Raw genomic sequence first — 26,155 nt, 5'->3', positions numbered from 1 at the left:
AAAAGTGAAGATTTGTTGCAAATTGCTTCACTGTGCATTATAGTGGCCAACAGCTACAGTTAAACATGAAGAGTTATTATACTTCACCTGTAGTTGAATGTAGGAATAGAATTCCAAGTAATGGAGCATTTCACTAATTGTTACCTATTTACATAGTTAGGAATTGAGGCTCAGTTCTATTATTATTAAACAGGTGCATTTAATATACTAGATTCTACTGATAAACCTTTATTATATACAGTATTAGGGGCCCAGTGCACAAAATTTGTGCATGGGGAAGGGGGGGTTGTTCCTCAGCCCTGCCTTAACCCTCTCCAATCTCGGACCTCTCGAAGGATGTCCTACTGCCCGTTTACAGGGATCAAGCCTAAACCAGCAGTTAGACATCCCTCTCACAATCCAGGACTGCCGGCTCCAGCCACTCACCTGCCTGCCTGCCTGCCTGATTGTCCCTAACCATTCTGCCTGCCAACCTGCTTGTCCCAACTGCCCCTGCTGCCAGCATGCTTGCCCCCAAATGTACCCCCTGCCAGCCTGCTCACCCCAACTTCCCCCCCTGCTGGCCTACTCACCTCCACCTTGCCTCCCCACTGGCCTCACCCCCAACTGCCCCCTGCTGGCCTGCTCACCCCCAATTGGCCCCCTGCTAGTCTGCTTACCCCCAACGGCCCCTGATGCTCCATCCTGGCCTGATTACCCCCACCCCCCACCCCCTTCTCCAGCGACCCAAGGTCCCAACTCCTCCTTTTTTTCTTTTTCTTTCTTTCTTTTTTTTTCAGCGCGTCCTTGAGCAGAGGCCAGGGCCGGCTAGAAGCAAGTATCTAGGATTTATTTATCTTTTATAATTGAAACTTTGTAGCTTTGAATGGAGGCCAGGGCTGGCCAGGGCAGGCAGGAAGCTTGACTTCCTCCATTGCCAGGGCAACCCAAGCCTTCTGCTTGCTCCAGCTCTGTGGCTGGCCACCATCTTGGCTGGGTTAATTTGCATACTTGCTCCTGATTGGCTGGTGGGTGTGGCTTGTGGTTGTAGCAGAGTGGTAGTTAATTTGCATGTTTCTCTTTTATTAGTGTAGATATTTTGATGATTTTTTCCTACCTGATGCATTAAATCAATAATTTATAAAAACATATAGCACCCTAAGGCTTTATCCAAGGTCCTGAGTTCTCCACCGCCAGCCTGCTTCCAGCAAAAAGGAGCTGGCTCTCAGAGGCAGGCTCATTGGGGAACCAATGTACAGAATGAGGTGTAAAAAATAGCTTACAATAAATTTACCCCTGTACATTTTTAACAAGCACATAAAAAATTGAATGTGATCAAGAGATTTCCAGGGTGGCCCTAGCCGGTTTTGCTTAGTGGATAGAGCATCAGCCTGCGGACTGAAGGATCTTGGGGTTTGATACTGGTCAACGCAGGTACCTCAGTTGCAGCTCCCAGCCCTGGTAGGGAGGGAGGTATGAAGAAGCCAACCAATCAATGTCTCTCTCTCTCATATCAGTGTTTCTCTCTGTCTCTCCTTTTCCCTTCTACTCTCTAAAAATATCCTCAATGAGGATTTAAAAATATATATATAGTTTTAGGGTAAATAACATAGTATATTTATATTTTTTCCTTTTAATAATGCCTGTTACCATTTGATATTTCTGTATCAAATTTATTCATATATTATTCAGTGTATGTAAATTTAAAGTCACATAAATATACATGTAAATGTATGGATACACACACACACACACACACACAAGGCCTGAAGCACGAATTTGTGCACCTCGGCCTGGCCTGCAGGGTCAGTTTTCCCAGCACCATTTATAGAAGAGACTTTTCTTTCCTCAATGTGTGTTCTTGGTGCACTTGTTAAAGATGCGTTCTCCATATACTGTAAGTGTGGGTTTATGTTTAGTCTGTCTGTTCTGATCTGCTTTTCTATGTGCCTGTGTACCTTACCATCAGGTTCTTATTAAAATAGCTTTATAATTAACCTGAAATCAGCAAGTGTGGTGCCTCCAGCTTTGTTCTTCTTTCTCAAGATGGCTTTGGCTCTTTATTACTTTTTGTGGTTCCATACAGATTTTAAAATAGTTTTTTCTGTTTCTGAGAAAAAAGCCACTGGAATTTATTTTATTGAATGAGCAAATCACTGTGGGTGATATGAGCAATTAAACAATATTAATTCTCCCAATCTATAACATGGAATATCTTTCCATTTACAGTAGTCCTCCTTTATCCACAGTTTTGCTCTCTGCAATTTTAATTATTCATGGTCAATTATAATCTGAAAATATTAAATAGAAAATTTGAGAAATGAACAATTTAGACTAAGTTTTAATTAGTACACTGTTCTGAGTAGTGTGATAAAAACTTACGTTGTCCCTCTCCAATGGGATATGAATCATCCCTTTGTCCAGCTTATTCACATCGTACATGCTACTCAACCATTAGTCATTTAGTAGCCATCACAGTTATTCGATCATCTGTCATGGTATCACAATGCCTGTGTTCAGTAAACCTTATTTTACTTAATAAAGGCTGCAAAGTGTAAGAATAGTGATGCTGACAAGTCAGATATGCCCAAGAGAAGCTATAGAGTGCTTCCTTTAACGAAAAGGTGAAAATTGCTGTGCCCATGCGTCTTTCTTCTCTTTTTTCTTAATCCCTTCACCCTTCTCACGCAGGCCCCAACCCCCACTCCTCTGACAGCTATCAGTCTGTTCTCTGTATCCATGAATCTGTCCACTTCCTTTGTTAGTTCATTTTGTTCATTAGATTCCACATATAAGTGGAATCGTACTAATCATTCATTAGTACTTTATCGTTTTCAGTGTGCAGGTCTTTTACCTCATTAATTGAAAGTATTCCTATTTTATTGACTTTAATTCTACTGTAAATGGGGATATCTCTCTTAATTTCTCTTTGTGTTGGTTTGTTGCTTGGTATAGAAATGCAAGAGATTTTTGTATAGATATTTTGATTTTGTGTCCTGCAACTTCATGGAATTCATTTATATTTGTAACAATTTTTTTGGTGCAGTGTTTAGGGTTTCCTATATATAAAATCATGTAATCTGCAAACAAATAATTGTACTTCTCCCTTTTAGATTCAGGTGCTATTGATTTATTTGCCCACTTGCCATAGTAGGACTTCTAGTACCATGTTGAATGGAAATGACAATTGTGGACATCCTTGTATTCCTTGTATATTAGATGAAAGGCTTTTTTTAGTTTTTCACAACTGAATATGATATTAACTGTGGGCTTGTCACTTATAGCCTTTATTTATGTTGAGGTGTTGAGTAGGGTAGATATTATTAGTGACAGAATTGCAGATGATTTTTATAAATCTTTTTGCTTTTCTTTATATATTTTAATTTTCTATTAGAACATATTATCTGAGTATTTATACATATTGATTCATGGGTTGAGTTTGTGAGAAATCCATTCATAGTTAACAGCATATAATGTTGGTTCTATACATGAAGATTGTAAATAATTGATAGTTAATATACTTGAAAAGCTTACACATTAAAAATTACCTTGAAATAAAAGTGTTAATGTTTCAGAATAACCTTGCAGCAATAGATTTTATATTATTTTTACATTAACAGTAATGTTTTAGAATGAACATTAGTTTAATATATTTTGTGCTTTTTTTTTTTACTTTTTGACTATAGATTCTGATAGCCACTATTACCCATCTTTTGCCAAGTACAGAAGCTTCATCTTATGAAATGGACAAGAGGGTAATTAAAAACATTTTTTGCTATTTAATATTCTTACATAGTAAAATACTTATATTTTTAAATTGCAAAGTTATATATATTTATATGGTAAATATTAATTCATCTTGTATTTAAAATGGACTGTCATGGAACAGTGTGGAATCTCAGAGGGAAGGCAGGGGAGGATAGGTGAGTATGAGGTAATCAACCAAAGACCTTGTATGTAAGATGCATAGCCCATGGACACAGACAATTAGTGATGAAAGCCTGGGGCAGGGGGCGGAGACTAACTGAAGGGAATTAATGGAGGGAAAGTGGGACATATATAATACTTTCAATAATAAAGATAAATAAATTAATTAAAATAGACTATAATGTGAGATATACTTTCTATTAAGTGTAACAAGTTGTATTTTCTCTGTAAAAATTAACAGAGGGAAATATCCTGGTGAGGATTAATCAAAAATTAGTTGGTGAAATTCTGTTAAGTATTAAACTCTTACTTTATGAGTTGACAATAATAATGATCTTTTTGTTGTTGCAGTTGGTGGTATCTTTACTTCTGTGCCTTCTGGACTGGATCATGGCCTTGCCCCTAAAGACACTGCTCCAACCAGTCCATACTACAGGAGCAGAAAATAATAAAATAGAAAAGTCAGTCCTCAATTGCATTTATAAGGTAAACTTCTTTGCTTTATTATTTACTTGGTAACCAAGGGTTTATAAAACCTAAAGAAATAACATTCTTAGTGTTTTCATTTAGACTAGGTATTTTATAAGAACATAAATTTATCTTACAGTATCTTGATTACTAAAAAGTAGTTTCTATAGTACACGATTATTTTATTGCCAGATTTTGAAGAGTCAAATCTTTGTTGAATATAAGCATCACTAGTTAAATTTTACTTCTTCTTAAGAGGTATTAAATTTTACCATGACCAAAGAGCTAAGTTTTAAATTATTTAAAATTTTGTTAAGCTTTTGCATTACCAGTGGACTTTTTTCTCTTTTTACTTTATTTATTTTTACTGAAAAGGAAATCTTGTATGTTTCCCCCTGCATTTTCAGGTATTACATGGATGTGTTTATGGAGCTCAATGTTTTAGCAATCCAAAGTATTTTCCAATAAGCCTATCAGACCTGGCATCTGTGGATTATGATCCCTTTTTGCCTTTGGAAAGTCTGAAAGAACCTGAACCTTTGCATTCTCCTGATTCAGAACGGTCTTCTAAACTCCAACCAGTAACAGAAGGTAAAACGGATTTTCTTCAGGACAGTATTGTTATTTGGGTTCTCTCAAGGCATGATTTGAGGCCTTGGGTAGAAATGATGGCTGAGGATGGATAATACATGTTTTACTTTGTAGTTGTTTACTTCACCATGTATATTACTGCAAATTTTATTTTCAGTTTAAGAAATAACTTTATATACACAATTGCTAAGATTGCATGTGATGACATTCCCTTTATACTTCTAGCTAAGTTATTCTAATAAATTCTTTTTGATATTTTACTTTCTATGTCATAGGATTTCTATAATTAAATAAGAGATTTAGCTTTGGAGTCTGACAGGCATGCTGCTGAATTTTGACTCTCATTAAATAGCTAAGTAATTATGTCTGTATTCTTATTTATAAAGTGGGGATAATATTTATTTCCTCATAAGGTCATTTTAAGTACTAAATAAAATAATATATATAAAACTTTTTGCACGGTTCTTGGTCCATAGTGAACTCAATAAGGTATTTTTAAAGCCACATTGCTTCTACATTCAGAGTTTACTATTTGATATAAGGGTAAGACAAAGATGTGAACAAATAACCTTATGAGTATAAAAATAAAAGTGCATTCAGGATACAGTGGTAGCTCAGAGGAACCCAGTTTATTGAAGGGGTTAAAGAGGTGATATATGTGATAAAGTTAGTATTAAGAGCGCTTTGACAATATTTTACAGGAGTTGGCAAATTATGGCCCACACCTGCCACCTGTTTCTATAAAATAAGGTTTTATTGGGACATCTCCATGTGGTTCATTTATGTATCATTATGGCTGCTTTTGTGCAAAAACACTAGTGTTGAGTAGTTGCAACAGAGATTTTATGGCCATGAAGCAGAAAATATTTTGTCTGGCCCCTTACAGAGAAGTTTGCTGCTCTCGTATGTTAGACTAATTTTAGGGAGGTTAACTCAGGAGTAGAGAAACAAATTTGAGGTTGTTGCAATAGTCCAAGCAAGAGTTGTAAAAGGCTTAAATTAGATAGATTTTCCCCAGAGTAGACCAAGAACATGAGAGAGTTCAGAGGCTTGGAAGGGGTAAAGAGGAGGGCTTAATTGGAGGGATTCACATTGGGGTATTTGCGTTAAGATATATAGTAGACCGTTTGTTGTATATATAGGTCTAGATCTTAGCGGAGAGGTCTCTGTTAGGTATATATATATATATATATATATATATATATATATATATATATATATATATATATATATATATATTGTGTGTGTGTGTGTGTGTGTGTGTGTGTGTGTGTGTTCTGAGGAGAAAAAGTGGGAAAGGAAGGAAAAAACAGGAGAGAGTAATTTTTCAGAAACAAAGAGAAGAGAAAGATTTTTAAAAGATTGGCCAGCACTATTAAATGATAGAGAGGTCAAGTATAAAACACTGACAAGTATGTCTGCTTTAGTTTCAGCAGAGAAGTAGGAGGCAGAAGCGGATGTCTATGGGTTCAGAAACAAAAAGGAGTTAAGGAAGTATTATAGAGCCATCTGTCAAAACTACTCTTTAAAGAAGCTTGACTATTTAAAAAAAAAAAAAAAGAAAGAAAAGAAAAGTGATAAAACAGTAGGTAAGCTAAAGGATGATTTGGGTTAAGGGATTTTTTAAGGATTAAAAGAGTTGAAATTAATTATAAGTTGAAAAAGCTGAGACGGAAAATAGGAAGGTGATCAGCATTAGTAGAGTGAAGTTCCTGACAGGTGAACTGGAGAGTATAGATGCTAACATTAGCCCTTCTTTTGAAACCAGAAAAAATAAGATGGAAGTAAACTAAGGGGATTGAGAGAAGTTTTTGAGGGCCTGAAAGAAAATAAAAACTACAGAGTTTTGTTTGCACCAACCAGTAAGGTGAATATGGCAGAAACACAAACTATGACTTTAAAAATATTGATATATGGTGTAACCATGGATCTAAGCTTGGTAAGGATTTACCTGATGCTAGGAAATGGCTAATAAATTGGAAGAAAATGGAGTGATCCAGTGAGTCAGAAAGTAAATGTGGTTAGTAATAAGAAGTTAGAACAATGATTCTCAGCCTTGGTTTCATATTAGGATGCTCTCATCCTGTCAGTAAAGGTTTTAATATATTAAAACAATTTATTAAATATATTATTTAAAAATATATTAAAGCAATCTGAGATTGCTGGGATTTTTAAAAGCGTTGCAGGTGATAAATATGCAGCCAAAGTTGAAGAGGGAATCAGTATGTTCGGACAGTGGTTTTTAAAATGAGTTTTTAAGCAGTGAAACCTCTTCAAGTAAAATTCACAAGGAAGCCGTTTGTAAAACTCTTTAAACTAGAGCTGCAGCAGGATAGTGGCTGGGATTCTACTGACTTCTGTCTTATCCATCTCCAAGGACTCTACAAAACAAATTGGGAAATCACTAGACTAGGAGGTTGTGGTTAAGGAGTAAGCTATTAAAGAAGAGTTTGAGTTCTAAATGCAGAATAGTTACAAATTATTAAAATATCTAGGATGTGATCATAGTAGTGATCACAGGTTGGTAATAATTTGTCTACCACATAATATACAAATGAAATTGTTCAGATATAATAGAGGTATATTGGACAGTACAAAATATTTAGAAAATAATATCTCAACTTATAATTATTTTTATAGATCTGGCATAGTAAAATAGAGTATTTTATCTAAAAACAAAGTTCTGTGAAAAAGTTAGTTGCCTTTTGCATTAAAAATGTATTTTCCAATAAAATTGACATTCACTATTATTTTATATTAGTTTCAGATATACAGCATATGGTGGTTAGAAAATTTTAATTTACAGAGTGGACCCCTTCCCCCCCAGTATTTCAAGTACCCACCTAGCACCATTCTTAGTTATTATAATATTATTGACTATATTTCCTATGCTGTATTTTACATCCCCATAACTATTTTATAACCACTGGTTTGTACTTCCTAATATCTTCACCTTTTTCACCAGTCCCCCGACCCCCTCCACTCTGGCAACTATAAATTTGTTTCTTGTCTGTGAGTCTGTTTCTGTTTCTTTGTTTATTTTGTTCTTTAGAGTCCTCATATAAGTGAAATCACATGGTACTTGATTCTCTGACTTATTTCACTTAGCATAATACTCTATAGGTCCATCTATTCTGCCAGAAATTGTAAGATTTTATTCTTTTTTATGACTGTGTGTGCATGCGCAACACACACACACACACACACACACACACACATACACGGCCCAGTGCATGAAATTTGTGCACTAAGCCATCAGTAGGACATGCTTAGTACTGCCTCTGAGGCAGGAGCTTCTGGCTGTGGGAGCACACTGACCACCAGGGGGAAGCTCCTGAATTGAGCATCTGTCCCCTGGTGGTCAGTGTGTGTCGTAGCGACTGGTTGTTCTGCCATTTGGTTGCTTTGCATATTAGCCTTTTATTATATGTACTAGAGGCCTGGTGCACAAAATTCGTGCTCTTGGGGTAGGGGTTTCCTCAGACTGGCCTGTGTCCTCTCACGGTCCAGGAGCCCTCTGGGGATATCCATAGGGAGTGGGCCTAAGCCATTCAGGAGCCCGGCTTCTGGCTGAGCAGGGCTCCCCCTGTGCGAGTGCACTGACCACCAGGGGCAGCTCCTGTGTTGAGCATATTCCCCCTGGTGGTCAGTGCACATCATAGCGACCAGTTGTTCTGTCCTTCAGTCATTTTGCATGTTAGCCTTTTATTATATAGGATAGGATATGTTATAGCTTTTTTATCCACTCGTCTATTGGTGGGCACAGTTTTTGCATTTTTAAAGGTGTAAAATGATAAAAGTTTGATTAAGGGCAGTGTAGTATATTTCTTAAACAGTGAAATAAATGGTTTACTATGTAAAGCAAGTTTTATTGTATTTCAACCCAAATTTACTGTACTGTTAACAACAGTCATTTTAAAGACAGAAAGGTATAAATTTAAATAGATGAGCTTTATATTGGTACCAGATACTCTATGGAGTACTATTCTCTAAATGTATTCAGTTATTCCTTTTGGACTTTCTTAAAGGTATTACGGACCAGATAAATGCAGAAGCTTTTAGGAACAGCTGTGAACTAACAGCAGGTGATTCTGTGATCTGTGGTGACTACATGCTGCATTTTGGGTTTTTTAATGTGGAGAAAATGACTAATCATTGTGCCCTTGTCTAAGGCATGCTTCATCATCTTCAAGTACTTTTTTAGCCAAAGATTTCTAAACATAGAGTGTCCCTAATAAGCTCAGTATTGGATTGAACAAGTCTGATTTCAGAACTATTGGCAGGAGTAGCTGTAATTATTAAATTTACTAAAGAATAAAGAGAGGTAGTTAAGTTGGCTTTTTGTCAAATGGCAGTAGTCTTATTAGCAAAAAGTCATCATTTGCAGAGTCGGAGTGAAAGGAGGCTCCAAAGAATTCATTCTGTCCTAATTATAGTTTCACCTATACATATTATGCAAAGCTAATATTTAAAGCATTTGCCAAAATTAACTTCCTCTGCATGTTCTATTAGAGTGCAGTGAATTGCAGCAGCTTTTTATGTCTTGTTGCTTTTGTATGCCATAATAATCTATAATTATGGGTTTGCTGCAAATGCTGTTAGGTTTGTTTAATCTGACAATCTGAAAAGACAACCCTGAATAGACTTTTTAAATGAATCCTAGTTACACAAAGCCTTAGCAGCATCGATATCTTCGTTTTACATATTCTTACAAGGCCAGTTAGTTTAGAATTTTATTTTGAATTTCTAAATTAGAGCATTTCATGTTTTCTTTATATCGAAACATATTTATAGAAGAGAGATATGTAGGTTCTATAGTTGATAACTCAAAAATATATCTAAATAAATCTATCCTCCCAATAAAAAAGTTGAGAGATTTTTATCGTTTTGTATTTATATATTCTAAATTTAGAGAAACTACTTAGGAAAGAAAATGCTTTTGCCTATATCTGAAATTTGAATGTGTTTTTAATATGAATAATATGAATAATTATGACAGATTTGTGAACAAACTCATTTATATTGCATTCCCACTACTGCTTCCTTTGGGAAGAGAATCTCTAGCTGGTCTGGTACCTAGACTTAGGGAAAGAGTTGGTTCATTCATACAATTGGTTGATAAGCAGATTTTAAAAAGGAACTCATAAAACTTACGTTGTTTATAATGCTCTCAAAATTGAAGGACTTATATTATTTTGTTATTTCTAACTTTGTATATGAGTTTCAGTTTATTTTTACAAAAAGTCTGTTACTCTTAGAGAAAAATAGGTCTTAGAGTTTATATAATTTGTCCATGATTACAGAGCAAGTCAGAGACATCAAGAATTCTCTATTTTCTGTGATCTATTTCTATTAAATTATACTCTTCTTGCTTCTGCAAAAATGATTCTCTGCTTAAATAAAACAGGTAACGCCCAGCCGATGTGGCTCAGTGGTTGAGTGTCAACCCATCCACCAAGAGGTCATGGGTTCGATTTCTGGTCAGGGCACATGCCCAGTTTGTAGGCTCTATCCCTGGTGGAGGCCATGCAGGAGGCAGCCCATCAATGTTTCTTTCTCTCTCTCCCTCTCTCTCTCTTCATTCCTGTTTCTCTAAAAATCAATAAAACGTGTGTGTGTTCTTTAATTTGAAAACAAAGGTCCATGGGTTCTAATTAGCATGTGAGGTTTGCTCATCTGTAAACTTGCAAAAGGAATGCTGTCTAGAGAATTTGAATCAGAAAGAACTATTGTTCCCATTGCCCTGGTTTAACTATAAACAAAGATCATTTGCTTTTGTGTTGAAAAGAAACAAAAAATACAAATCACCTTTTTAAGCCTATTTAAAATAAAAAAGAAAATAAAGAACAGAAAAGTATTTTCCTACATAAAAAATTTTTAAATATTCAATTATGTTTTATTACCATTTATATATAAAAGCCTAAGCTACTGCTCAACGGGCCAGTACCTATGATGTGTACTGACCATGAGGGGGAAGACACTCAACACAGGAGCAGAATCCACAGGCATGGAAACATGGAACAGACTGATGAAACTCAGAGAAAAGGGGACAAGGCAGGAAGAGAGTAACCAAAGATCTTCTATGCATACTATAGATGCATGCACCCCCTGGCAGACCGTGACTAGGGGAATGTTGGACTGCTGGTTTCAGCCCGATCCCCACAAGCCAGGCCAAGAGACCCCCTGGTGCACAAATCCATGCACTAGGTCTCTAGTTTAAAATAAATTTAGTCTTATCTAAACGAGTGTTTTCAGTTGATAATGGCCATATATTTAGTAATTTATGCTAAGTAATGCTTTTTGAAGTTACTCTACATAGAAAAAAATTAAATTCAGGGTTTGCATATGTTATAGTGATTTGCCAAAAGAAAAGGCAGTTGAACAAAAGGGAAAAAACATATGAAAGTCAGAGTTGTAGTAAAGATGGACATAACACTGTACTGGGAAGCAAAAGACTCATACTAATGTAAAATCTTCTATAGAAAACAGGCATATCACTTAACTTCTGTGAACCTATTTGCCCTCAAGTACAAAATAAGTACTGGCTAGAGTGTCTATAAGGCCCCTTACAGTGTTAATATTTATTATACTCTAAGTGATAGAGAAGAAAAAGCAAGCTACCCCTCTGTTTCTCATCGGCTAGTGACATATCTTTTTACTTTGCTTATAGTCTTAAAAATGTAGAACTGAATTAAGTTTAATTGTTTAGTGTTGTTCTCTAGTGCTAAATAACTGATTTTCAGAACTAGCCATAAATATACCGTATTTTTCGGACCATAAGATGCTCCGGACCATAAGACGCACCAGTTTTTAGAGAAGGGAAATGAAGAAAAAAAGATTCTGAAACAAATAGTGTCCTAAAATATTTTATGTGCATTAAAACCCAACATCACAGTCATAAACACATGTAATCAACCCTGTATGTAAAGTAAACAGCAGCATTTAGAACCATTTTAGAGCCGGGCAAGCACACAGAGACCACACAGAGCCGGGCAAGTAAAAAAACTTTTTTTTAAAAAGTATATGTGTAGGCTATATTTAGACCGTAAGACGCAGGGACTTTTTCCCCCCACTTCTGGGGGGGGGGGGGAAGTGTGTCTTATGGTCCGAAAAATACGGTAATGGCTGGAACAGCTCAGTGTAATTGAGTTTTTACGTAAACTGAAAAGTGTTCATATCGACATCTATGTAGACATAAAACTTGATTAATAATGGAAGAAGATTGAAATTTTGATTCTTGGCAACATTTCAAAATCAACCATAGCCAAACAAAGAAAACTGTTCTTTTATAGAGTGGAATTATGGAGATGCTGTTATTAATATTAGTGGCTGGTTTGTTGCTTAACTCTGCCTATACCCAGTGGTGTTGGTTCTGAATCTTTATGGCTATATCCTTGAAAATGTAACTGTTCACTCTTGCCTTTTGTTGCTATTGTTAATCTTCACTCCATTTTTTCCCATTAATTTTTTAGAGAGAGTGGAAGAGAGGGATAGAGAGGGAAAGAAACATCAATTGGTTGCCTCCTGAACACGCCTGGAACATGCAACCCAGGTATCGGGTCTAGTAATAATTAATGTCGTTTTAAACATTCGTTTAAAATCTTGCTTGGTGTTGACTTGTATTGACATAACCTTCAAACACGTGGTATCTACAGAACGTGTGAAGTGCAATTAACAAGTTTTGCTTGAAAAAGTTTGTGTTTGGTTTGGTTTTTGTTGCAAAACTAGGGCTAAGAAGATGGCGGATGAAGAGCATATTCGGCACTGCATGCTTTACGAGTTCCAATTAGGAAGAAAAGCAAGTGAGGCTGCAAAAAACATCTGTAGTACTCTTGGTCAAGATGCAGTTAGCGCCAGAAAATGCCAGCGTTGGTTTGAGAAATTTCGCGAGGGAAATTTTTCGTTAGATGACAAGAGTGGTCAAGGCCGTGTGCCCAATTTTGATCAAGAAGCTCTTCAAGCTCTTTTGGTGCAAAATCCTCAAATTACCCAACAAGAGCTTGCGACAACTTTAAATTGTTCAGAAAAAACAATTTCCAATCATTTGCGTGCACTTGGCAGAGTCCAAAAGTTTGGAAAATGGGTTCCTCATGAGTTGACCGACAACAACCTTAATCAAAGAGTCACAATTTGCAGTTCGCTCCTCTCTCATCAAAACCGTTTGCCGTTTTTAGAGCAAATTGTTACCGGAGATGAAGAGTGGGTGCTGTATGTTAATTTGAAAAGGCGACCTCAATGGTTGGACAAAAATGAGGCTCTGCAGCCCACGCCAAAACCTGACTTGCATGCGCAAAAAGTGATGTGTGTTTGGTGGAATTTTAAAGGAATTCTTCATTATGAACTTTTATCATCTACCCAAACCATTACAAGTGCAGTGTATAGTGCCCAATTGGAAAGGGTAGCCCAAGTTTTAAGAGAAAAAGAACCCGCGCTGATTAATCGGAAGGGCGTAATTCTTCACCACGATAACGCACGACCGCATACTGCAAGAATCACTGCTGAAAAACTGCACCAGTTGGAATGGGAAGTTCTCCCTCAACCTGCATATTCTCCTGATATTGCCCCTTCCGATTACCATTTGTTTCGTTCTTTGCAAAACTTTCTTCTTGGAAAAAAATTTAATAATGAAGAATGCCTCAAAAATGCATTGACCAAATTTTTTGCATCAAAATCACAAGAATTTTACAACAGAGGGATTAAAATGCTTCCTGAGCGTTGGGCACAAGTAGTAGAAAACAACGGCAACTATATTGTTGATTAAATTTTGTTGTATTGTTTAAATAAATTCGATTTAAAAAAGTATTAGAAAACGACATTAATTATTACTAGACCTAATATATGCCCTTGACGCAAAATCAAACCTGCTAACCTCCTGTGCACAGGCTCACACTCTAACCATTTGGCAGCATCTGCCAGAGCTCTCTTGCCTTTTTTTTTTTTTTTTTTTTTTTTTTTTTTTTAATAAAGTAAGTAATCACCAGCAATGCACAATTGAGTCTCCTTATAAACTTTTAAAATTGGTTTTACTTAATATAGAGAGCAAGCCAGGGTCCTTAATGACCAGGGCTCCACCAAACACCAGAAGTCAATGCTAGGTTGCCATGGCACTGACTACCAAGGGGGCTCTGGATCAGGCCCAGAGAGAGGCCTGCAGAGAGAGGCAAGGCCTGATCCCCAGCCTCCATGGCAGCTGTTGATCAGCCATTGCCTCTATCTTTCTCTCCTGGCTTCAGCAGCAGCCATGCCTCTGTTTCTCTCTGGGCCTACATGGGGGCTGCTGATCAGCCCTGCCTCTTTGATCAGGCCCCGAGATAGGCCCTGAGGCACTGACTGGCATAGAAACTGACCAATCAGAACCAAATCTGGGTGAAGTGCCAGGAGCCAGTGGCTGCCTAGGAGTCAGAGCTTTTGACACTGATTAGCATACAAACCAATGAATCAGAACCAAATCTGGGTGAAGTGCGAATTGCCAATGGCTGTCTAGGAGGTGGAGCTTTTGACGCTGACTGGCAAAGAAACCGAGCAATCAGAAGCTAATCTGGGTGAACTTTGAAGGCAGAACCTAAGGTAGGGGCTGATGAGGGATTTTAAAAGCAACAGCTGTTTGGTATAGTGTAAGAAAGCAATTCAATTTTGTCATGACTGGCTTCCTAGTATAGTTCATGTGACTGGCTATCAGTCCAGATACAGGGATTATGTGTTTTTGTCTGCCAAGAGCATCTCCTGCTGGAAAAGGATTTCCACCCCCAGTTAAGCAATCCTATCCTATATATCTATACTACTACAAGGGTATTATGCTAATTAGACTGGGTCGACTGTCCATCTTCCAGAAGTCCAACTTCCTTTCAGACAAAGCCATGGTGGTGGGGGCTGAGGCAGAGGTAGTTAGGGGCAATCAGGTCGGCAGAAAAGGGCAGTTGGGGGCAAGATCAGGCCAGCAGGGGGTTAGAGGCAATCAGGCCGGTAGGGGAGAGCAGTTGAGGGTGCTCAGGCAGGCAAAAGGCAGTTGCAGGCGAGATCAGGCCAGTAGGGGAGGGCAGTTGGGGGCAAGATCAGATTTGCAGGGGAGGGCAGTCAGGCAGGCAGACAGAGGGACAATCAGACAGGCAGGTGAACAGTTAGAAGCCAGCAGTCCCAGATTGCAAGAGGGATGTCCCCCAAGGTTTCCCCAGTTGGAGAGGGTGCAGGCTGAGCTGAGGGAAACCCCATACCCTCCTCTCCCCGTGCATAAATTTTATGCACCGGGCCCCTAGTTGAGATAATAATTTACATAAACTGAGATTTATCCTTTTTTCTTTCTTTTTTTAAATCCTCACCCAAGAATATTTTTTCACTGATCTTTTAGAGCACATGTGTCAAACACAAGGCCCGCGGGCCAAATCTGTCCCTCCAGGCCTTGCAATGTGGCCCGCACCGCGCTGTCATCACTGTACTCCGCTGCGTTTCCATCACAATGACAGTTTATGACTGTTCAGTAAACCATTCGGCCCGCGATTTAGGCTGGATTTTAGATTTTGGCCCCTTCTCTGATTGAGTTCGACACCCCTATTTTAGAGAGTGGAATAGAAAGGGAAAGACAGAAAGAAACATCTATGTGAGAGAAACACATCGGTTGGTTGCCTCCTGCATGTGCCCCAACCAGGGCCCAATCCGGGGAGGAGCATGCAACCAAGTTACGTGCCCTTGACCAAAATTGAACCTGGGACTCTGGTCTGTGGGCCAACGCTCTATCCATTGTGCCAAACTAGCTAGAATAGATTTATCCGTTTTTCATGTAGTAATTTTACTATATATTGATTATGTTGGTGGTTACACAGTTCTATACAGTTACCAAAATTCATCATAAAATACACTTAAAATTAAGGAATTTATTGAATATAGATAATACTTTGATCAACCTATATTTATTCTGGCAGCTAGACTATAGTATTCCCAAAAGACTAACTTTCAGAAAATAAACAGTATTCTGATCACTCTGTAAATTCAGAGACACAATCATTCTGAATCATGTCAATAAATAAGACCAGAATACTATAAGCACACAAACAACCAACCAAAGTCCTCTTTTTGCATGAATGATTATACTTATTTACCAGGGGCAGCTCTCCTTCCATCTCCCAGGTGAAAAGTGTCAAGTTAAACATCACTAAATTGTTCCACTTCGTGACACCACTCATTCCAAAACGGGTTTCCACATCAGCTCTCCTTAGAATGACAGTGGCATTCTTGGACTAGTGGACTCTGACAACTTATTGTCTATCTCCACTTCTTCCTTCCTCCCTTTACACCCTCTTTCTGTGTTCTTTGTCTTCTTTGTCCCCTCTCTTTTCCTTCTTTTGGTTCTGCCATTAGGCACCCTGCCTTTTCATGCCTCCTATTGCAATGATTTTTGAGCTTTTTCTTTTTTTTACTGTTTCCTGTGATTTTTTTTTTTTTTTAAGTTACTCACATGGATATGCTCCTAATCTATTTGCTTTCTCTAATGTGCTTAAGCAAGGGGGTGGAAATGCTTCTTACATACAACTAACTGCTCAGACTAGACCACAATATCCTGAACGATACTTGGGGGGGGGGGGGCGGCGGGGGGGACATATGCAGATCCATAAAATACTTTTTTCTTTAAAATAAAGCTTTTTAATTATGTATTGGCTACACTAACTCACTGTTTAAATTGATCACAACTCTTAAAGTTTAGTGAAAGATCAGTTTTCTCTGAAACTTTTACATCATTGATAAAAGCCATAATTAAGTAACATTTAAGGCATGCTGCAAACTGTTCTGAGTCTGCTTATGAGATAAACTTATCAGTTGGATTTCATTGGCTTTCTAATCTATGTGCTAAGTGATTTCAAGTGATTTCTAATACTTCTGATCCTTCTTTTAAGGCATGATGTACATTTAAAGACTTAAATTTAAATTAAGAATCCATAAGCAACATTTTCAGAAAGGGCTCTTTATAAAATTAACAGCAAAACTTTACTAAAGAACAGTTTTGTTATTTGCTGTTGTTTCTGTAATACGTCTAAATTGGGAATATTAATAATTACTGAAGTATTGGAGTGCAGTTTTGATAATGTCGCTATTGGTTGTCCAATGTCTCATTGTTATATGACATCCTAGAAACAACAGATTTTTACTCACTTTTTTTTTTTTTTTCTAGTGAAAACTCAAATGCAACAAGGATTAATTTCTATAGCTGCTCGCACTGTTATTACACATCTGGTAAATCACTTGGGCCATTATCCAATGAGTGGTGGTCCTGCTATGTTAACAAGTCAGGTGTGTGAAAATCATGACAATCACTACAGTGAAAGTACTGAACTTTCTCCTGAACTCTTTGAGAGTCCAAATATCCAGTTCTTTGTGTTGAACAATACAACTTTAGTGTCCTGTATTCAGATCAGATCAGAAGAGAGTATACCTGGAGGAGGTTTATCTGCTGGTCTTGCATCAGCCAATTCAAATGTCAGAATCATAGTACGTGATCTTTCTGGAAAATATTCATGGGATTCTGCTATCCTATATGGACCACCTCCTGTAAGTGGCTTGTCAGAACCTACATCTCTCATACTTTCATTGTCTCACCAAGAGAAGCCAGAAGAGCCACCTACATCTACGGAATGCTTAGAAGATATAACAGTAAAAGATGGGATTTCCTGTCAGTTTAAAAGATTTAGAGAAACTGTACCAACTTGGGATACAATCAGAGATGATGAAGATGTTCTTGATGAGCTTTTGCAGTATTTAGGTGTAACCAGTCCTGAATGCTTACAGAGAACTGGAATTTCACTTAATATTCCTGCTCCACAACCTGTGTGCATTTCTGAAAAACAGGAAAATGATGTTATTAATGCTATCCTTAAGCAACATACAGAGGAAAAAGAATTTGTTGAGAAACACTTTAATGACTTAAACTTGAAAGCTGTGGAGCAAGATGAACCAGCACCTCAAAAGCCTCAGTCAGCATTTTATTATTGCAGATTGCTTCTTAGTATATTGGGAATGAATTCCTGGGACAAAAGGTAAGAATAAAGCAGAAGTTTTTCTTAATTTCTTTTTATACATTAGTCTTCTTATCTTTTGATCAAGCATTTTAGTCTCTGTTCTCTTCCTCACTATCTGACTTAGAAATTATGGGGCATATAATTGAAAATAATCTTATTTTTCCAACCTTCACAGAAGCTAATAGGAAAAACTTTTTTCTTATTCATAACACTTCTGATACTAAATGTGTGGGTTTTCCACACCATGCAGTTCCAACACTGCCTGGAGTCACACAGACCTGAAGACTGCCCCCTCTGTGGGCCACCCATACTCTGACTGACCAGCTACAAATCGGGTTCCCACAACCCTGTACTTGGATTTGATTATTAGCTCTAATGGCTCCAAAACATTTACTTATATTTACCAGTTTATTATAAAGGATAGTTAAAGGATACATATAGCCAGATGAAGAGGTACATAGGGTGAGGTCTGGAAGGATCCCATGTGTAGGAGCTTCTGTCTCTGTGAAGTTGAAGTGTGCTCCCCTCCCAGAACATTGAATGTGTTCTCCAACCTAGAAGCTCTGTGAACCCCATAGTTAGAGATTTTTATGGAGGCTCTGTCATATAGCCATAACTGATATTAACTCAATCTCCAGCTCTAAACCCCTTCTCAGAGGTAGAACTAAAAGTTCCAACTTCTTAGTTTTGTTTTTTAATTTATCTTTATTATTGAAAGTATTACACGTCCCATTTGTCCCCCTATTGATCCCCTCCATCCCACTCCTGCCCCCTCCCCAGACCTTCACCATACTATTGTCTGTGTCCATGGGTTATGCATATAAGTTCTTTGGTTAACCTCTTCCCATTTCCATGCCCACACCCACCCTGAGATTCATCAGTCTGTTCCATGCTTCTATATCTCTGAATCTGTTTCGATCGTCAGTTTATTTTGTTCATTAGATTCCACATAAAAGTGAGATCATGTGCTACTTGTCTTTCTCTGATTGGTTTATTCCGCTTACCAATCTTTTAATCATGGTGACAAGGCCTCATCCTGAAGTTATCCAGGAACCCAAGAGTCACCTCTTTAGAACAAAAGCTCTCCAATTACCAGGAAATCCTGAGGGATTTAGGAACTCTGTGAAGATGTTCCTGTCACCTATATCATCAGGAATTTACAAGGGTTTAGGAGCTCTGTGTCAGGGACTGGGGGTAGAGCCCAAATATATATTTCTTCTTATGTCACAGAAGCCTTACAATTTTTTTTAGACAAATACCAATATGATCCTTTCTTGTTTCTGTCAAAGGAATTAACTGAAGATTTAACATCAAAACAAGAAAAGGATCTGGCTATCATTTTGTAAAAAAAATTTCTTATGCATGTTGTAAAAACTTGCAGTCAATACACAAAGTATTCAAGTAAGTTAGGTAGAAGTTAAATGGAAAGGCATTACATAAACTTAAATAAGAAGACCCAGATTGGAGTCACTTAAACTTGGAGGAAATAACTTCCAATTAACATAATGGGGTGAGGATTAAATTAGTTAATGTACATAAAGTACTAAAATTGTACACTGGTATAAAGCATTATTAATATATGTTTAATTTTTAAATTTCTATGAAACTGAAAGCTGTATGAAAATAGAAGCATCATTTAATTTATTGCTTCTGTTCAATTTGTAGTAGGTGGTAAGCTTATTATAGATTATCAGTAAATGAATAAATCTTTAATTCAAATGCATGTGAAGCATTGAAATGGAGTTCTACTTGCTTACTTAGTGTTTAACTTGATTTAAACCTTTCCGTTTATTAGAAGGCAATATCCTCTGCCTTATGGGAAAGCCACATTATATCAGGAACAAATTTGCCTTATGGTATGTCCAAATATAGTTAATTGCCACTCGTATAAATGCATTCTACTCTTTTGCTATAGAATGGTCTATATATTGTCTCAAGAAAAATTAAAGGTTGGGAGTCTGCATTTTACCTCAGCAAGCATTGATTTCATGATTATAATTTGTACATATAGATATATGCCCTGGCCAGGTAGGTCAATTGGTTAAAGCACTGTTCCCATCACCATGACTGACACTTTGATCCCCAGTCAGGGCACATACAGGAATCAACCAAAGAATTCTTAAATAAGTGGAACAACAAATTGATGACTGTCTCTGTCACTATTTCTCTTCCTCTCTCTTCCTCTCTCTCTCTCTCTCCCTGTTACTCCCTTTTTCTCTTTAAAAATCAATAAATATTAAAATTAAAATAAACAATTTGTACATACAGTTATCCCCCCTTATCTGCAGTGGATACGTTCCAAGACTCCCAGTAGATGCCTAAAAGGGGATAATGCTACCTAACTACATATGTATTAAAAATTTTTTTCATACACACACACGCGCACACGCACACACACACACACGCATATATATACATATATAGACATACCTCTGATAGTTTAAATTTTAACTTAGGTACAGTAGATTAGTAACTAATAATAAAATAATACTGTAAACAAAGTTATGGGAATGTGGTTTCTCTCTCTCTCTCTCTCTCTCTCTCTCTCTGATAATCAAAGTGACTACTAAGTGACTAACGGGTAAGGTATACAATGTGGATACGCTGGACAAAGGGATGATTCATGTCCCAGGCAAGATAGAGTGGGACAATGAGAATTCTTCATGCTACTCAAAATGGCACGCAAAATTTATGAACTTTATTTCTATAATTTAATGTTTTCAGACTTCAGTTGATAATTGAAACCAAGGTTAAGGGCAGGGGAGACTACTGCATTTTGTACATATAGATCATATTTGGTAAAACTTATACATACATTTTTCTGTGTAAAATAGTACAGTATAAAACAAGGAAGGAAGCAAATTCCGCCCATGTAACACATGCTTACTTGGTAATGATTTAGATTTTGAGAATATTTTATTTCTCATGAGGAAAAAACTTTCTAACCTAATGAAACTCTTAAGAAGGAATCTATAAGTATTTTTATTTATTTATTTATTTATTTATTTATTTATTTATTTATTTTTTCTGGATATGAATTTGGGAGGTTCACAGCATCTACAAAGTAAAAGGAAATAGATAATGATCTACTGACAGAAAATATGAGGGTCTGGGTAGAAATAATGACATGTTCCTTTTTTAAACAATTTTTTTTCCCATTGATTTCAAGAGAGGAAGGGAGAGGGAGAGAGAGAATTATTCATTGATCAACTACCTCCTGCATGTCCCCTATGGGGAATCAAGCCCACAACTGGGGCATGTGCCCTTGACCAGAATCAAACCCAGGACCCTTCAGTCTGCAGGCCCTATTCACAGCCAAACCAGCTCAGGCCTTACTTTTTTTTTAAGGTCTGTTTTCTTTTGTGTTAGAAGAATGATAAGGTAAGTCAAGTATCAAGAATTGCATGAGTAGAATAGAAAGTATTTCTGGGACTACCATGTCACTCACTGCAAAGGTGATGAAAATGTTTATAAATTTATCTGTTTAGGAGGAGCTTTCATCTCCTAAAGAAAAATGAAAAACTACTTAGAGAACTTAGGAACTTGGATTCAAGACAGTGGTAAGTTGTTGGAAAATCTCAAATTTATAACTGTCAACTCTCAGCTATTTCTCTGTAAAAAATAGTACTGTGTTTGCTGAGTTACAACTTTCTGAGCAGAAGCTGTATTTTATTATACTTTAGAAATAAACTTTTAAAGGAAAATATTAAAATGTTATGTATCTTTGAATTATTTATACCTGTTTTATGCATTTCAGAATCAACTTTTGAATTGCAGAATTTAACCTATAAATTTTCTTTTTGTTTTCCCATTCTTAAATGGCCCAAAAGACTTTTTGAATAGTCTTCAGAGGCCCCAATTGAAATGACTGGTGAATACAAGCTAGTACCTAATAAAAAATACTAATGGAATAAAGAAGATGGATATGGTTGGGTTTATTGCCATAAATCTGATTTCTTTTTAAGCCCTTGGATATGCCTTATCCCCCCCTTCCCACTCTAGGCCTTCAGCACCCTATTGTCTATGTCCATGGGTTATGCATATATGCATACAAGGTCTTTGGTTGATTACTTCCCATCCACCCTCCCCCCACCTTCCCTCTGAGATTCCACACTCTGTTCCATGCTTCCATGTTTCTGGATCCACTCCGTTAAATGTTGTTCATTCCTGGTTTCTGTATAACTAAAATTATCTGGTTCAACTCCTAATTCTCTAATTATTTTCTGTTTGTCTTCACTGGCTCATCTTCTACCCCCTACCTATTAACATAGTGATCCCTTTCATTAGGATATCTCTCATATCTTCTCACCTCCATTCTTTTTTTGCCCAATGTATACCTATCTCTCAAGTCTCAATCATGATTTTGTAGCTGTTTACTATAAATTTTTATCTGCCTATTTTTACATTTCTTTCCCAAATCAAATTCTTCTGCTAATTTTCCCAGTTATATTTAGAAGTAGCCAAACTTCACCATTTTCTTTCCTTTACCCTTAGATTTTTCATAATTGTTATGACAGTTCTTTCTTATTACCTCTCATCTCTGTCCTCTTTTCCTGATACCAACCCCTTTGTTCATGTTCTTATTCATTCTTTCTAATTGACTCATAATAGCTCTCTAAGTAGTCTTTAGTCTCTCTTCTCAGGGCTCTTCTACAGTCCTGAGTACTAGAATAATCTTGGTAAAGTAAAATTTTTATTTTATTCCTTAGTGACTTCCCAGGGCCTAACCAGACTCTTTCATCTAGAACAGCAATTTTCAACACTTTTCATCTCATGGTACACATAATCTAATTACCAAAATTCTACAAAATTCACCAAAAAAATAAGTGTTTTGCCTATCTGACAAAAACATAGGTATAATATTGATTCATTCACATAAGATGGCTACTGATGTGTTGGCCATTGTCATTTTTTTTTTATTTGACAATCTGAGGGAAAAGAGGTCAATGTCCTAACAAAATAGTCAGGTATTGCATGTTTTAAAAATTCTTAAGGCACACCAGCTGAAAATTGCTGATTTAGAGCTCAGACCTTAGCAGCCAATGTTGCCTATTCATGTTTTGGGTTTGTTTGTTTTTGCATTACCTTATGCTTTTCTACTACTTGGTTTCTGCTGAAGTAGTTTCATTCTCATGTTTACTTTGAATAGGACATCTTCCTTGAGACAACATAATTTTTTTTAATATTCTATATTAAATGAACCCATGACATTTTTTGTTTGCTTTAAGTATTCATTTATTATTGATTTCAGAGAGAAATCTGTTTGTTGTCCCACTTATTTATGCATACATTGGTTGCTTCCTGTTTGTGCCCTGATCAGAGATGAACCTGCAACCTTGGCTTATCGGGATGACATTCTAATCAGCTAAGCTACCCAGCCAGGGCCTTTTTGTTTGCTTTAAAAAAAAAAAGAGTTAAAAAAATAACAGTTTTCTTTCTTTATACTCTTATCTACTTAGATCATTTATAGATCCTTTATTTTCTTTGAGTAAATGAACCAATTCCTGTTTTTCATGATTTAACCACAATATTTTTACACTTCAAATCTTAAAATAATTTCTATTAGTATTTTTATTGTAGCATGTAAAATATACAGGGATTCAGATGTGCTTATAACTAAGCAGATTTCACATTGAATTTTTTCATAGTATGCTCATAATATTTGCCAGTACTACACATATTTTTATAGAGTGTGGTTACAGATGAACTAATTTCATTTTTTCCTAATATCTTTTTCTCGTTATTCATTTTTGTGATGCACATTAATCTGATAGTAATATACCAATATTTTAACAGCAGTAGTTAGTAAGTAGAGAAATAAGGAATGATTAAAGATTAAGATTTGACATAAAAGGGCAGCTAAATTGTAAGAAGGACATGGATAATATAAAAGTGATTTCTCTTTTACTTTTGCATTTTAAAGATTTTTTTTCTTTTTATGGCACATACATTTATCTCAACTTTTAGATTTATATAGTATTAGGTGAACATTTCAGTCTAGCTCTTCCAAATTTAATAAATTTATGAATTCTAATTGATAGCTCTGTACCTTGAAAAATTAGAACACTGAATAGTTCCTTTCTGCCAGGATCAGCATTTACACACAGATCATGTATCCAAGTTAAATTCTTAACAGCTTTATTGAAATACTAGAGGCCCGATGCATGAAATTCATGCATTGGTGGTGGTGGGGGGGGTTTTGTCCCTCAGCCCAGCCTGCACACTCTCCAATCTGGGACCCCTCAAGGGATGTCCAACTCGCAATCCAGGACTGCTGGCTCCCAACTGCTCACCTGCCTACCTTCCTGATTGCCCCTAACCACTTCTGCCTGCCAACCTGATCACCCCTTAACCATTCTCCTGCCAGCCTGATGGCCCCTAACTGCCCTCCCTTGCAGGCCTAGTCACTCCTAACTGCTCTCCCCTGCAGACCCGGGTTCCCCCCTCCCAAACTGCCCTCCCCTGCAGGCCTGGTCCCTCCCAACTGTCTTCCCCTGCTGGCCATCTTGTGGTGGCCATCTTGTGTCCCCGTGGGGGGCAGCCATCTTTGACCACATGGGGGCAGCCATCTTGTGTTTTGGAGTGATGGTCAATTTGCATATTATTCTTTTATTAGATAGGCTAGAGGCCTGGTGCTTGGGTGGGGGCCAGCTGGTTTGCCCTGAAGGATGTCTCGGATCAGGGTAGGGATTCCCTTGGTGTGTGGAGCAGCCTGGACGAGGGGCCTGTGGTGGTTTGCAGGCTGGCCACACCCCCCAGCGGCCCAAGCGGAGGCCCTGGTATCTGGGATTTATTTACCTTCTATAATTAAAATTTCGTAGCCTTGAGCGGAGGCCTGGGCCAGCCAGGGTGTGCAGGAAGCTTGGCTTCCTCCATGGCCAGGGAAACCCAAGCCTCCTGTTCGCTCTGTGGCTGCAGCCATCTTGGTTGGGTTAATTTGCATACTCGCTCCTGATTGACTGGTGGGTGTGGCTTGTGGGTGTAGCAAAGGTATGTCAATTTGCATATTACTTTTATTAGATAGGATAATTCACACAGCATACAATTTACTCATTTATAGTACACACTAGAGGCCTGGTGGCACAAAATTTGTGCATGGATGGGGGTTGTTCAACTTGGTCTGCACCCTCTCACAATCCAGGACCCCTCTAAATTGGCAGTTAGACATCCCTCTCAAAATCTAGGACCGCTGGCTCCTAACTGCTGGCCTGCATGATCTCTCTTAACCACTCTGCTTGCCTCCTCATTACCCACTAACCCCTCGCCTGCCTGCTTGCCTGCCTGCCTGCCTGCTTGATCACCCCTAACTGTTCACCTGCCTGCCTGATTACCCCTAACAGCCTCTGCCTCCCTGATTGCCCCTAACTACTCACCTGCCTGCATGATTGCACCTAACCACTTGCCTGCCTGCCTGATCACTCCTAACAGCCTCTATCTCAGCCTCTGCCACTGCAGCTTCATCTGGAATGACATTTGGAAGATCATTCAGCTCTCTGGTCTAATTAGCATGCTATGCTTTTATTATTATAGATGTATTCAGTATATTCACAGTGTTGTGCAAGTATCACAACATTCTTGCTGTAGAATAGTTTAGTGCCTTCAAAAAGAAGCCCTGTACCCATTACTAGTCACTCCTTATTATATTTGAACACTACCTCCAACTCCCAGCTCTAGCCAACACTAATCTACTTTCTATATCTTCATATTTATCTATTTTGGACAATGTTTATAAAAGGAAACAAAGAGTATGTGATCTTTTTGATAGGCATAGCACAGTGTTTTCAAAGTTTATATTGCATCATGCCTCTTCATTTCACTTTTTTATTGCTGAATTGTATCACTATACTAAATATTGTTTATTCATTCATAAATTGGTGGACATTTAGGTTGGTTTTACTTTTATAGTGTTATGAATACTCATGTACAGTTTTTTGTGGACATTTTATAGCTTTATAAACTTTTTAAAAGACTTTTATAATTTTAGACCTTATATTTAACTCTATAGTCCATTTTTTTAAAAAAAAAATATATATTTTTTTTTGCCCCCCTCCCTCCCTCCCATACATACCCTCCCTCCCTAGAGTTTTATGTCCATTGGTTGTACTTATATGCATGTATACAAGTCCTTAGGTTGATCTATTATCTCCCCCAGATCTCCCTCCCCCATCTTTATTTAATTTTTATAT

The 26,155-nt window shown here is 37.4% G+C and overlaps 1 protein-coding gene across 14 annotated transcripts in view; it reads left to right on the top strand.

Annotated features, from left to right (window-relative positions):
• Positions 1-26,155, top strand: part of RALGAPA1 (Ral GTPase activating protein catalytic subunit alpha 1) — a 224,591-nt gene that overhangs the window by 130,848 nt on the left and 67,588 nt on the right. For 13 of the 14 annotated variants that reach the window (XM_036451922.2, XM_036452055.2, XM_036451938.2 and 10 more), the window contains 5 exons: positions 3,666-3,734; positions 4,258-4,392; positions 4,782-4,965; positions 17,126-17,987; positions 21,458-21,529. In XM_036451922.2, the coding sequence (XP_036307815.1) occupies positions 3,666-3,734; positions 4,258-4,392; positions 4,782-4,965; positions 17,126-17,987; positions 21,458-21,529 (1,322 nt within the window). The remainder of the gene's footprint in view (positions 1-3,665; positions 3,735-4,257; positions 4,393-4,781; positions 4,966-17,125; positions 17,988-21,457; positions 21,530-26,155) is intronic. The other variant, XM_045585379.1, reaches the window with a different exon arrangement.

This window comes from Pipistrellus kuhlii, unplaced genomic scaffold, assembly GCF_014108245.1.
Source record: "Pipistrellus kuhlii isolate mPipKuh1 unplaced genomic scaffold, mPipKuh1.p scaffold_m20_p_1, whole genome shotgun sequence".
NCBI classification, from domain to species: domain Eukaryota; kingdom Metazoa; phylum Chordata; class Mammalia; order Chiroptera; family Vespertilionidae; genus Pipistrellus; species Pipistrellus kuhlii.
The sequence above is the reverse complement of the archived record's forward strand: the minus strand, read 5'-3'. Positions and strand labels throughout refer to the sequence as shown.